Consider the following 13,949-nt stretch of genomic DNA (forward strand, 5'->3'; position numbering starts at 1 on the left):
AATGAATACTCCACCAACATACCCTTAACATCTGCCACACACTTTTCTGCAAGCTGTGATCCAATCTGATAAATCAGCGGAACAAGGTATGAAAGTAGTGTTAAGCACATGTAACTGTTCAGATACAAGAGTGAGAAGTAAGTGAACATGCCCTGCCTGCTGCTTTTGTAGAGATAGTGACATTTTAAGAAGGTATTTTCCACATATGTTTCCAAAAAGATCTCAAAGGTCTTAAAAAATACTTTGCTTAATCATTAAAACAAAGTGAAGAGTTTCGGGATCATAGCCCAAAATAGCCTATGGTATTTTTAAATTATACAAACCATTACTTATCACAATAAAGCACTTCCTTTCAGATTTCAGTAGAAATGGTAAAAATCAAAGGGATAAGAGTACAAGGAGGAAAAAACCTTCACACTTTAATGAAATGAAGCAGCTTTTTATTTCTTCCCTCCTAACTGACAACCTGGCCAGAGCATCAGGAAGACTGCATGCCTTCCAGCCTGTCCACAGAGCATAGGAATGTGCCTTGCTGAAGCTTCTTTTCATGGGGGCCTAGAGCAGTTTAGTTTTTCATGCAGTGCTTGACTACTTGACTGCCAGCATTATCTGGGCCATAAGATTTGCAGATAATGCAGTCACTGAGCTGTTAACAGTGTTTATCAAAAACACCCAACCATCTACTCTCACAGCTACCCGCAGCATCCAAGCAGGCTGGACAGGCAAAGCAGCCGGTCCTGCATGAATGATATCCTGAACAGGCTACACATTTGTCATTGCTTGGGCTTCTGCTTTCAGGAAAGACTGTCTAGAATTTTGTTAGTGCACTGGTTCATGAAAACAAGAGACGTCTGATGCCAGGTGTCCCAAGTGTTAGGAGATGGTCTAAGACTATTATTGAAAACCCACTGCTGTTATGCATATGCATTTTCCATAGGCTTCTTCAACCAGTCACATGATTACACAGTGGTTTGTCCCTCAGAAGTAACTAAATTCACCAAAGAGGCCTTATTTTGTCCTTATTTTGTCTGACTTAACCGGCTTTTCACTGCTTCTTATTTAATATTCAGACTCACCATGTGACTTAAGCCAAGAGATTTTGTGACCAACATACCAGTGAATCAACTGATGACCTATTTTAAAGAGCATGTCTCACACTGCAAATTGTGCAAAATTAAAACAGACTTCAGAGAAAAGTCATGCTGGCCCAGATGTTGCCAGAACAATGTTTTTGAGTGAGGGTTTCCTGTCTTGAGGTGAGTTTCCAAAGCAAAGGGCTTGTGCCTTGCACTACAGGGTAGAACTATCATAAGCACCAAGCAGCTCAAAACCTAGGCAATAAAGCAGCATCTAGGACAGGTAGAGGAGGGCTAAAGAGCTAAAATGTGGCTGAGCCACTGCCAGGCACCGGCAGAGCTGAAGTTAAGCTGTAACTGAGAACGATTAGCTTCTGTCTCTGTGCTCAAACATTACTAAGTGGTGACTCAGCTCAGCATTGGAAAATAATGTCACTGCAAAACGTCTACACTCAAGTCTGCCTAACTGCTCTTCTCCTGATAATTTTGGAAAAATCAAGACAATTGTTTGGTCTGACCTGAACCACACAGTGTATCACATCATCCAACTCCTTAGTAGTATAGCTATTTTCCATTAGCATAGACCATCTGGATTTGACAGCAGTATGAGGCAGACTGTCTGTCCCTCTAGTTACTCACATCTGCCACTGAAAACAGAAAAAAACCCCCACCTTCTAATTTGTCTGTTACAGTTCTCCAAGCACTGGTTCTTGATGAGGTTTTTTTCATTGGCTTCAATTACCTCGTCTTTTCTCTCTGCTAATCAACACAAAAATCCCAAACATTTACCCTCTCTCTCATTTGAAGGCTTTAGGACTTCTCCCAGCACCTAAGTTGCTGAGGGTTTTCTTTCTGCATTCCTTGAAATTTGCCCAGTCCCTCCTTTGCCTGACTGCAAAGTCCAGCAAGCAACCTCACTCCTCCCCCCCAGCATGCAGCTACACTCCACGCTGTGGGAGCTGCCTGCCCTCCACCCACATCTTGTGCGGACAACCAGCTAGATGGCTGTACTTACAGAGGTATATTTTACACTGGGGTCATGCCGTCTGGGTTACATCACCTTCGACAGGCTGGTGGAACAGCCTCTGCTCCACCAGCCCTTCCATCACACCTGTGTGCTTTTGGGAGCAATTTTAAATGCACTCTCAGGTCACTGATACAAACAGACCTGAACGTGAAGATTCTTTGCATTGATCCCTTGACATTCTTCACTGAGAGCACACTCCACTGAGTGAGAGGTTCAGCTGTCCTTTCCTATAATTTCATATTTCAATTTTCTCATCGGCAGGTAGTTTAAACTAATGTTGCAGTCACTTCTCTCACTTTCACAGCAGAGGAGCTACTAACAGAGCAACCGGAACAGGAAAGACATAGCAGCAATGGCAAAGTATGACATTTGGGGCCATCGCTTCATACCAAGGGCAGATTTTCTCCAGGTTAGCTCTGACGTTCAAAACTAGGACTCTAGAGGAAGAATAGCACACATAGATACGATGTGGTGCATCACCAGGTACAGAGAACAAAATGCAGGGCAGTAACTGCCTAAGTCCATGTACCATGGCAGTGAAAAAGCAGCTAAATGAAATTTTCATGTGCATTGACTCAAAAGCGTATAGCTGGAACAGCTGTTTCACTTCTGAATGAACAGACAGCTCTGAGCTGTTCCAAAAACATGTTGTGTCTTTAAAAGATGGTTTCAGTGCTGAGTCCAAGAAGACTTTAGGGCAGGGAGTTAAAAAAAAAAAAGACATTAACACTTCGTAAAAAGTGACAAAAGCCAATACATTGGTACAAAACATTCACTATTTCTCACTGCATTAAGAACAGTTCCTGTCAAAACTCAGTACCAGAGCGTACATGTCCTTGCATTTTGGATTAGTCCTACTGGACAGAAGGAAGAGCAAAACTCTACATTTTCAGACTGTTAACATTAATATGTTTAAACACTTCAGCACACACCGTCTCTAACTGCTGGAAGATTCAATCGCTAAATGATGATGACATTGCTGGTATGTAAGACTCCCTTCAAAACAGGCACAGACCTGCCTTCCCCACAACATGCCATCACAGACACACATTACAGTGTACCCCACAGCTCTGGCTGGCTCAGTCCCTCACTGCCTCATGCTGTAGCACATGCTGATGCTGAAGCCGATCTCTTGGGTGACCTGAACAAAGCAGCAGGTTAAATTCAGTCAGTTGATCACTGCCTAAAAATCTAGGCAGCTAAGCATTTAACATTACAAAACATATCAGGGCCTGCACACTTAAGAAAGAAATGGAAGCACCATTGAGAAAGAAGTGGAAGCACCATTGACTTCGGTCCTTGAGAAGAACACTGGAAATGACCTAAGGTCCAAGCATATTCACATGGCTAAGCTGAGAACACCATCCAGCATCAGCACATGTTTGGGATCACAGCAGTCACTAACTCCAGATGAGACCTTCAGCTTACACTGTAGTCATAGTTCAGGCTTTCATTCAGTTACTTCCCTGAAATAAGTATGTCTTGCACCCACAACTGTGAGTGCATCCACTGTAATGAAAGTCTCAATTATGGGAAAAAACATATCCTGGAATACCTACACTTGCAAAAATTAAAATAAAAGCAGCAGTTGTATTTAGGTTCTTCTGCAGAAAATAAGCTGGAATGAGAAAGACTATCTTCTACCTCTTATACAGTGACAGGGAAAGGTTTCCAACTGTTTTGCCAGTGGACGAATGTCGGCACAAGAAAGAGAGACCCAACGTTAAAAAACAAGTGCATAAATTTACTATAGTGGAAAATAGCAAAGAATTACAAAAGGATAAGCTTGGCAATGCGCCTAATCATTACTACAAGGAGTGTCTACAGTGATTAAGAAAAATACATCACCGGTTACTCTAATACATCACCATCATCATCCAGACCTGCTCATCAGCTGGGAACACCCAATCACAGCGAAGGGCTGGAAAACCACTCCCGGTAACTGGGAAATCATATGCAGTGTGTCCACTCGTAGGTGAGGGCTCCATCTTTGCTGTGAAAGGGTCCCGCTTTTAAATTGTTAAACAAACAAGCTCACATCACTTATTTAATGAGGTAAATATCTGGCTCTCTTTTCTCCTTCAGTTTCACCTAAAGCCTGGCCAGGGCTCAGAGGAAAATCAAGGGAGTCAATTTGGACCAACTAATGTCTACATTCGCAGCCTTGACTAGTTTCTAAATACAGAATGATGGATACATTTATATCTTAAATTTGGACCACCTACTGTCAAACAAAGCCAGCTGTCTACTTCCATGGCCTCGACCAGTCTCTAAATACAGAAAGACAGATACATTCATATCTCATTAATGAACAGATACAAATCTTCACTAATAAGCGGATACCAATATATCTTACTAACAAGCATACATGTTTACACAGGTGTAGTCTTATCATACTATGTATTTTACTAATGATTGTACAGAATTTTGGCTAATAAGCAGATACGTGGCTAAATAATAACATTAGGTTGGAAGGTCTTGCTTTATGGTGAACTTGCCACTGGCTGCCGCAAGAGAGGAGCCCCAAAGAGAAGATACAAAGTCTCCCTGAAACAACATCTCAGCCTTGGCCATACTGACCACCATAATTGGTCTACTCCGGCCTCCAATCGGGAGGTCTGGAGACACACCATCTATAATGTTGCTGATGCCTTTGAGAAAGCACGCAGGATCACCCTTGAGGAGAAAAGACAACACAGAAAGAATTGTGCCTTGCAGAATATACCACCTAAGGAGTCCTTCTGCTGTGCCTTTTGCAACCGGACATGCCTGTCTGTATTGGCCTTTTTAGCCACCAGCATGCTTGCAACAAACATGGGTAGAGACCTTCCCAAATCTTCGTTTGCGAAGCCCAGCCATGATGATGATGAGGTTGGAAGGTTCATCTAGAGGTCGACTCTGGCTCAGGGTCTGTTTTCAGGCCTTAGCACTTCACCAACCTAGTGATGCAGTGGCAAATGATACAACAGTTACAGAACCTCACTGTCTTTTGGTCACTTTTCCCTCCCTTTCTGATCACTTTTGAATCCAGCAGCAAATTTTATCCAGCTACGGCAGGCCAATTGGGCCTCAGAGATATGTTCTTATAGTTTCCTTGAAAAGGAGCAAAACTTTTAGCAGAGAAAAATGATCTCTCAGCCCTTAGGAAGAAAAAGGCTTAAACATGAGTTCAGTATTTATCAGAAAGGGAATCAACATGAGGTACCAACCTCAGTGGACAAAGTTGCAGAAAAACAGGTTTTGCTAATTCAGTTATTCAGGAAACCATTCGTTTAAAGCAGAAACTCCATTTTTCTGCGAACAGGGAAAATAGATCTTCCCCAGCCTGCTTTTCCTAACTGCATTTAAGTGGAGTACACTACAGTATTCTACATCTGACCTCAGACAGCTAGTTTCATCTTCTGTCATGATTAATAATAGCAGTGGCAGGGTGTGGAAATACCCACAGGTAAATATTCAGGTTAAACACACTAAACAAACCCCTCTCACCCAGGAAGACCATTTGCAGAAGAGATGTGTTTTGAGGAGCACCATGTGAAGGAAAGCCAGGAACACCACCATCATCATCCCACAGCACTGCAGCACATCACACTATGCATACTCCCCACAATGCTCCAGCAACCTCAGAGGACACACAAACCTGGATGAGGGTGACAGAACCATCCTTTTCACCATATAATAAAAAAAGGAGACCATGGGGATAGTGCTGCAAGCTCCCTTCTCAACATGAAGATGCAAACAGGCAGTGCCAGAGAGGCAGGCAGCCCAGAGGACACAGGGGCCTCCCTCCCTTGTCCCAAAAGCTATGGGCCCCAGAAGTCATGAGGTCAGTCTTATAAATATAGATGTGCCTTTTTTCCCTCCCTCTTTAAAAAAAAAAATAAATCATAATTAGAGGTCTGGGTATAAAATTAAAATCTGATACTCTAACTTGTGGCACATCTCACTGTATTTACTACATGATATAATTTCTAAGTGCAGAAGAGTATTAAGGACATCACTCAAGATTTAACAGATCTACAAAAACAGCTTCATGAGCTTTAATAGTTACCAGTTCTAATTGAAAAATCCATCTTCTTGAACAACCCAGCTACAACATACTGTCCCCCCAAAATGAATGTTAAGGATCTCAATTACATTTATTTAACTCTGGAAAAAACATATTCATTGTAATAAAGATTTTCTGCAACAGCTGCTTTCTTTAACCATGATCTCAACTTCATTCTCCTGAGAATAACTACTGAAGAAAAGCCAAATGTAAAATCCTGTTTCCTGTCAATTTAAGCAGATATTTTTATGTAATCAAAAGCATTGTGGAGGCCCAAGTCAAACTGTATTCTCACTGCATTCTCAAAATAGATCTACCAATGAAACAGTAGCAAAAGAAGAAACATTAAGTAAGCTTATTACAGCTCAGAAACCTAAAAATCACAACTGTCTTCAAAACAAGTTTGTACATCGCCCAATAAAAAGCAACTGCAGAAATTAATGTTTATAAATGGCCAAGTTCCTTCAAAGAAAGTTCCCAGGGTCTATTTGGCAATGATATTTTAAATTTGGCAAGATTATTTTAAATAATTTTTGACTGCAAAATCAGCATAACCAAAGTACACTGAAGTCTGGCAGCTTGCTGCTATATCCTTTAACAACAGGAATCTGGGCTCCAAAACCTGAATGCATTTATTCTGACAGGCACCTTCAACTAGATAGTTACCACAGTTTGACCCAAAACTGAAAGTACTAACCACTCACTGTCTTCTCTTCATCAGGAAAATCTGCTGGTATACGAATGGAGCAAAAACACATAGCCAAGTCATGTTAACTCACAACAAAACTCTGATATCAGCTACGGACATCCACCTACGATAACTATACTTAAACAGCTCAGAAAGGCAATGCCAAAGTTCTCAGGCAGTTCTAGGAAAGCAGATCCACAGAAAGAGAGAGGCATACACAAGGTGTATAAAGGGCAAAAATAATTCCCACAAAAGATCCTCACACTACAGGATATCAAACCCATTAAACTAGTATATTTTAGAAAAAAAAAGCAGGGACCCAACATCAGTGCTGTTTTTCAGAACTTGTATAAAGTTCTATCTTTTCTCAAGCAATTCTCCTCTGTTTCTAGAGACAGAGTTAACATCATCTTTAGGGGAACACTGAGGGAGAGGCCAAATTCCTTCTTGATTTTCCAGCTTCATTAACAGTACTCACAAAACACTTGAGAGAGCTTGGTTGAGACAGAAAGAACTTCTATTCCTTTTGGTTTTCTCGTGTATTAATCATGTTAAACAAACATCCCCTCATCAAGGTTGGAATAAATCAAGTAACAAAAGCAAAGACCATTTTTCATTTTTAAAATGTAATACTGCATGCTATTGAAACATAGATCATGCCGTTTATCACCTTAGCCTATAAAAAGGTTCTCTACACTATGTTTGCTGGTGAAACTCCAGTAATATGCCATATTTACCATAGGTAAGTCTACATCAATAGTAAGTGCTTTTTTTTTTTTAGAATACATCTTCCCAGGGATTTTTGGCACTATGACTGCATCCACTTCAGGGCTTTTGCCTCGTCTGCAACAACATTAAGGAGTTCAGTTTATTTACAGGTTCCAAAGTGACACATCAGTGCCAATAAAACACATTACTACCAGAGATTACTGTGTGGGGTAGGGACAGAGGCTTTAAGAATGTCACAGAGGTCGGGCACAGTAAAGCTATGCCATTCCCCACTGAGCATGACAACAGTTTCATCCTCTTGGTATTAAATTACTTCTCCAGGAGCTACATAAAAAAAGCAATGAAAACGCAACAGCCGTGAAGTACTGCAGTAACATTACCTACTAACAGCACTTCATTGAGCTGCTCCACAACTTGTTTTCACATGCTGCCAAAATGGATGTGAAACAGCAGGCAGGGAGGCCCCTGCTTCAAGAGGAATATTAGCAAGTAAAGTTACTACTCTCCCCCACAACCACCCAGTGCTGTTTGGAGAGGCATGAGGCAGGTCCCAGAGAACATGCAATTGAAAACAAGCTAAGTACTCCTACCATCCCGCTGAAGATTGAAAGAACCACAGACAGACGACCAAATCTAGCTTGGGATTTCAACCTTCAGGAAAGATATAAGATTCTTTTTTTCCAGGTGGTTCATACAGAACCAAGAGAATAATCAGATGCTGAGGGTGGGCAGGGTGAGCAAAGCAATAGCAATATCAATAGAATTAGGTGTTTAAATACGTAAAACAACAGGAATAAGTTCACTGGTTAGTCTGTTGCAGACAGGCAAAGTGATAATGAGTTTCTATTGAAGAAAAGGAAATTTGGGAAAATGAAGCACAAATAAAGTACCTGGAGAAGATGTTTAACATCACACTAGAGAGACACTGTTAGAAACAGGAGTCCTTCCCTTGAGTGCAGCCAAGGATGAGATGTGGAAAGGGCCTCACAATCACCCATCTCCTCCAAGCCATGGTCCTTTGTCCATGGAACTAATTTAAGCAGGAAAACAGGTGCACTGTGGTAACATATGGAGCACTGAACCCCCACCCCACGGATGCTGACCAGTGTAGGTCCTGCCCTGCCCTCCATCACCACTTGCTGTCATCTCTCACTCCCTCTGCCAGCACCTGAACATGCCGAATCTTTTCACAAGCCAAATTTAAAGGAGTTTGTGAAAGGGTTTGAGGACTGCCAGGAAGCCTGGGGCTAGGAGAGAAGTTAAGACCATTCCAATCCTTATATCATGGGGTTTCATCTCCCCACCACGTGGAACCAGTGACAATTACCCAACCGACTCTCGTAGGTCTAAGCGATCTGTCGCCCCTTTAAGAATTCCTCCTTGCCGTGCAGGGCTTTGGGAAGGTCCCTTTCCATGTCGGCGCCTCCACCCGCATGCCGCTGCCCTGGTGCGGACGCCGGCGAGCCCAGTGGCTCCCGGCGAGCCCAGTGGCTCCCGGCTGCCCGCCCACACCTCGGGGGGACGCGCTGCGTCCAGCTTCCCTTCCGAAATACGAGGCGAATTCACCCAGGGAAACAGATGAAACGCCACTTGGAGCACTTGGCGAGCCTGGACGGGCACCCGCGCTCGCAGCCAGGGCTGCTGTTCCCCTCCCGCGCCAATGGCCCCCGGCAGCCCTGCTCGCAGGGTGGCTGCGGGACCGCCGAGAGCCGCGGCCCGGGGGCAGCGCAGGGACGGACCCCCAGCCCTTCCCCGCCCGACTCTCTGGGTGAGCGGCCAGCCCTCGGGCCGGGCCAGGGTCGCGGAACCCACGGCGGCCCGCAGCGCCGTTCCCCGCGGGATGCCTGCCCTGGCTGAGCCCCCCCCCCCGCACACCTGCCGGGCTCCCCCGCGCCCCCAGCCCCTACCTGGCCGGCGCAGCAGCGGGCGGACATGCTGGCGGTGCGGGGTGACCAGCTCCCTCGCTGCTCCCGCATGCGGAAGGGGCACGGCTGGGATGTCCCTGTCCTGGGCTGGGCAGCCGAGCGCGGGGAGCCGCAGGCGGGGCGGCACCGCTCTGCCCGGCCGGCTCCGCCGCGCGGCTTCCGCTGTCGTCAGCCCTGTGCGAGCTCCGCTGCCCCGCTCCCCGGGCCGGCACGGGTGGTGGCAGCGGCGACAGTGAGGTGGGTACCTGCACGGCCACCCTCGGCAGGCTGCCCGGCTCCCAGCGACACTGCCGGGATCACCTGCCTGCTCATATAACACCTGGTTCTGGGTAGCTGGAATTTAATAAATTCAGTGAACGAGGCATTTGAATAGGAGGATCTTAAAAGACCAAGCATCAAATTGAAGTTTAACACCGTGGTGCACTAACCCCGGATTCGAACTGCTGTGCCGCATCCCACTGCCCGCGCCTGCGTGGAAAAGCCATGTTTCCTCAGTGGACAGCTGGAAGGCCGTGCTTTCTTAACAGGAGCCGAGACCTTTCCCAATGCTTCAGAAACACCTTTTCCAGCATCAGTCGCCTCTAACCATGTGCAGGACTAAGCAGGAGCTTAGGATTTCCCAACGTCCAATGTGACAATAGGAATTTACAAAGCCAAATTCCGATAGGAATTACTATTGCAATGCCACCAATGAAGCAAGGAAGGTCTCCGTGGAAAGACTCCCTCACCTTGTCCACTTTGTGTCCTCTGTGTGTCTAATGCATTCTAAAAGATAACTATTTTAAACTTTGTTTCTAGTCTTAACTGCCCCTACTTAAGGAATTCAGTGCAAGTAAAAGCTATTAACCTGCATATGAGTACATATATATAGATAATTAGCAATTATCCAACGGATGGATTGCAGGATGTAAATCCCCTTCCTCTTTCCTCATGTGTGGAAAGGTGATGCTCTACCAAGTGGATCATATGATGAGTCAGCATTTCACAATTTGGTATGATACTGGGGACTGAAGAGACCAGTTTCCACAGGCGTACAGTTAATAAAAAACAGACAGTGCGCTTTGTTTTTAATGGTCCTCTAACAGCTGCATATAATCCGTTAGAGACAGGGTATTTACCACTCTTATCAGATTAATTCTGTCAACCAGATGGTTACTAAGCTGCAAAGGACACCAGTTTGCAGGTATCCAAGAGGACCCCAGCACAGTTCAAGCACTGATGTGGCTGATGCTCCTGCTTCGTAGGAGTAGCAAAAGCCCCAGTCTCAGGTAAGGACTCCTCAAATCAGGAGTGGGGCTGGACGCTCAGCACACCTTTTCCTTTTCCCAGAGGCAGGACTGCAGAGATAGGCTCAAGAACTGAACAACAGACAGGAAAGTAGTGTGGCCAGCCAACAGGCAAGGGGAAACCACTGGCGTTTTAACTTTGAATCACAGTCAGCTTCCTGAAGCCTGTGGTTAAGACGTGGGAACACATGGATCACAGCACAGTGACAATTCAGCAGAACTGCAATCATCTTGTATTTCTGGTCCAGACTTCTTATATAATTGCAAGAAGCCGACTAGTCAGGCTTTGCTTAATTTCCACATCAGCAAAATCAACTCAAAACATGAAGGAGCATCTGAGGTTTAATTTAAAAATGAAACTGTTTTGCAAAGAGACTAGTGCAGGTGACATACAGGCATGGTGCAAGAATATGAGTGGCTGTACCATACGTCAGCATGTCTGTGATAGCAACAAGCACTCACTGGGTGGGGAATGTCATTAATTCACTGCTCTGTGCAGGTCTGTTAATGCCAGCCAGCACTGCTATCACAAATAAATCTAGGTTCTGCACTAAAGAAAACAGCAGAGCTCTGTAATGGACTTTCCAATCAGTGAGAGCACCTCAGAGCCTTGGGATGTGTGCCTTGGCTCTTTGGATGAAAAATTCATCACCAGAAAGGCTTGAACTTCCCTGCTGTGTTGCTGGCAAACATTACACAGGCTAATAGCAAAGCAATGTGCAGATGTTACTCCATGAAAAGAACTATCACTCTAAAACTATCCATGCATTTAGAGTAAGGCTTATCCATCAAACACACATTCTGAAATCAGAGAAGGCTAATCTGATTTACTGACCTGAAATCTTCAACCAGTAATTCCTGCCTTCAAGTGTTCTTTTTGGCAGGAGGCCTCTTCAAAGAGATGCTAATTCTGATTTGGTGCTTTCAAGTGACAGGGAATTCACAGCATCAGTAGAAAAAAGCAAGATGATTTGGCCTTGCTTTGCGTAAGTTATTTGGCCTTGCTTTGCATAAGTCTAACTCTGTAAGTTAGACTTACAGAGGTTTAATAAGTCAGGTAGAATAGGGACATGGAATGTTGCCACAGGAAGTAAGACAGCCAAGGAGCACCCAGGGATGGAGTTAAAACCCTGGTCTCAGTTCAAGTGCCAGGGAGTGAGGAACGAAGGAAAGTGCTCAGTTAGAAGTTGTAACTGTGTGACAGTTCTCCAGAAAACCTCTGGTCAGAAGCTAGTTGTGCCCAGGGAACAAGCCATTTCCTCACTCGTGTGTGCACAGGCAGGGTAGAGTAGAAAAACTTGAACTCCCAGGAGCATGTCACTTTGAGCCACTTACCTTCAGGCAGCCTCCAAGACATCCAGCCCATTTTCATAAACACCAGTGACCTTCTGTGGCACATCAGCTTTGCTCAGGTCACCAGGACAGGCATTATTACCCTCAGATCCCACCTGCAATTTTGCTTGCATATGTTGCACCTTTACTAATCCCCAACTCATTTCTACATGGACTGTTGTTACAGAAGCAGAGGTTCTCACAAACTCCTTCTCTGAGAATGCAGCATTACTACCTGTAGTGAGAACTCAAAAGTGGTGATGCAGAAAGCTTTTGGACATAGCACAGAGAAGTCTTAACAGGAATGCTCAAGGACTCTGCTTCCTCAATACTCACACAGCATGAACCAGCTCAGTGTATTTTAGGATAATGTTAAGAATTGTGCTGTTTTGTTCACACCTTCAGAAGCAAAGCTACAACTCAAAATGATGCTTTCAATATTACATAATTTCAAGATTTTTCAATAATTAAAGGGTTTTGGTTTGTGTCAACTGGCAAAGTGAAGAGCACAAAAAGTCTGCATCCAACGAGAAGGAGAAATGTACCACTTGGCTGTTTTTCAGATGAAATGAAATATGGAAATTTTTTCCAAATGTAAATGCATGCAGAAAGAAAACAAAACCAGATTGTCATATACTGTGGTGGCCACTTACTTAAAACCAGTACTTTTTTTATAGTGTAAATTTAGACGTTGTATGCCTGTTAAAATAAAAAAAGCATGAAATTGCTTTTCAAGGAAATGTATATTTTGCTTGAGCCTAGCAATTAGACACAAAGTTATGGGAAGGAGAGGAAATATCTGTGCATATGCATGCATATGCTCTGGAAACCACCACTCAGATTCCCAACTAGACCTCTTACACAGCTAATTACCTAACTTCTGTGATGTTTGCTGTTATGTGTGGAAAAGGTGTTCCAGTACAGGGAAGCATCATGCAAAGGTGTCATCAGACAGTAAAAATTACTTATTTATCACCTCTAGTTTTACTTGTGTGTAGCTACAAGACCATATTTGTCATGCAGTCTAGGTAGCTGCAGACAATAATAAACTCATGACTTTCTCAATTTTTTCCCAAGTATGCATCAGCACCTAGATTATGTACCACTTCTCCTCACATCCTCCTGCACAGCCAAGGGTTTCCAGAAACCTTGACTTTTGGGCATCTTCCAAAAGCCAGTGTATCTAGGAATTATGCCACGAGCAGCTGGCACAGCACAGTATATCCCAGCCCTAGACCTGACAAAAAGCAGGTGGGAATACCCGGGTACTTGTTACTGTTGTGAGAGGATGATCACCCTCACCACTATGCAAAGAGGGGTGGGGAGGGAAACAGAGCAACTGTAACAGCAACATGAGCACCAAAGGATCTGCCAGTGCAAGGCATGAACAACCTGCAGCTATAAATCTCCAAGGCGCAGTGATGACACAGATGACAGACTGACATCTCTGTGGGGCCTGACACACACGTAACTGGCCCTTCCAGAACATTAGGTTGACCACAATGCTAAAGGGTGGTATCTTCTACTGTATCTTTATTAGCATTCTTTAATTAATACAAATATTTTCTAGCTGGTAGTAGTTATTAATTTTCAAAAAAATTATCCGTGCATTTAAGTATTCAAGTTTGGTTAGATCCTGGTCAAATGAAACTTATTGGACTTTGAAAAAAAGCATTTCATAGCACTTGAAAAGTTTAGTATTAAAAATTCCACAAGGCTGGTATTTCCAGGCAAATTTGTTTAAAAAAACCTTTTGTTTGAGAACAGAGTTTAATAAACTGCTTGGTAGTTTTTTTCACTCCAGTGTTACTTTAGAGTGGATTAAGATCAGCACTGTT

General features: G+C 43.9%; 1 protein-coding gene across 1 annotated transcript in view; it reads right to left on the reverse strand.

Moving 5' to 3' along the window:
• Positions 1-9,572, reverse strand: part of SERINC5 (serine incorporator 5) — a 42,565-nt gene extending 32,993 nt beyond the window's left edge. The window contains exon 1 of the mRNA XM_018070476.2: positions 9,476-9,572. Coding sequence (XP_017925965.1) covers positions 9,476-9,544 — 69 coding nt within the window. The 5' untranslated portion in view covers positions 9,545-9,572. The remainder of the gene's footprint in view (positions 1-9,475) is intronic.
• Positions 9,573-13,949: the final 4,377 nt, after the last annotated feature.

This window comes from Manacus vitellinus, unplaced genomic scaffold, assembly GCF_001715985.3.
Source record: "Manacus vitellinus isolate BGI_N305 unplaced genomic scaffold, ASM171598v3 scaffold_18_pilon, whole genome shotgun sequence".
Taxonomy (NCBI): domain Eukaryota; kingdom Metazoa; phylum Chordata; class Aves; order Passeriformes; family Pipridae; genus Manacus; species Manacus vitellinus.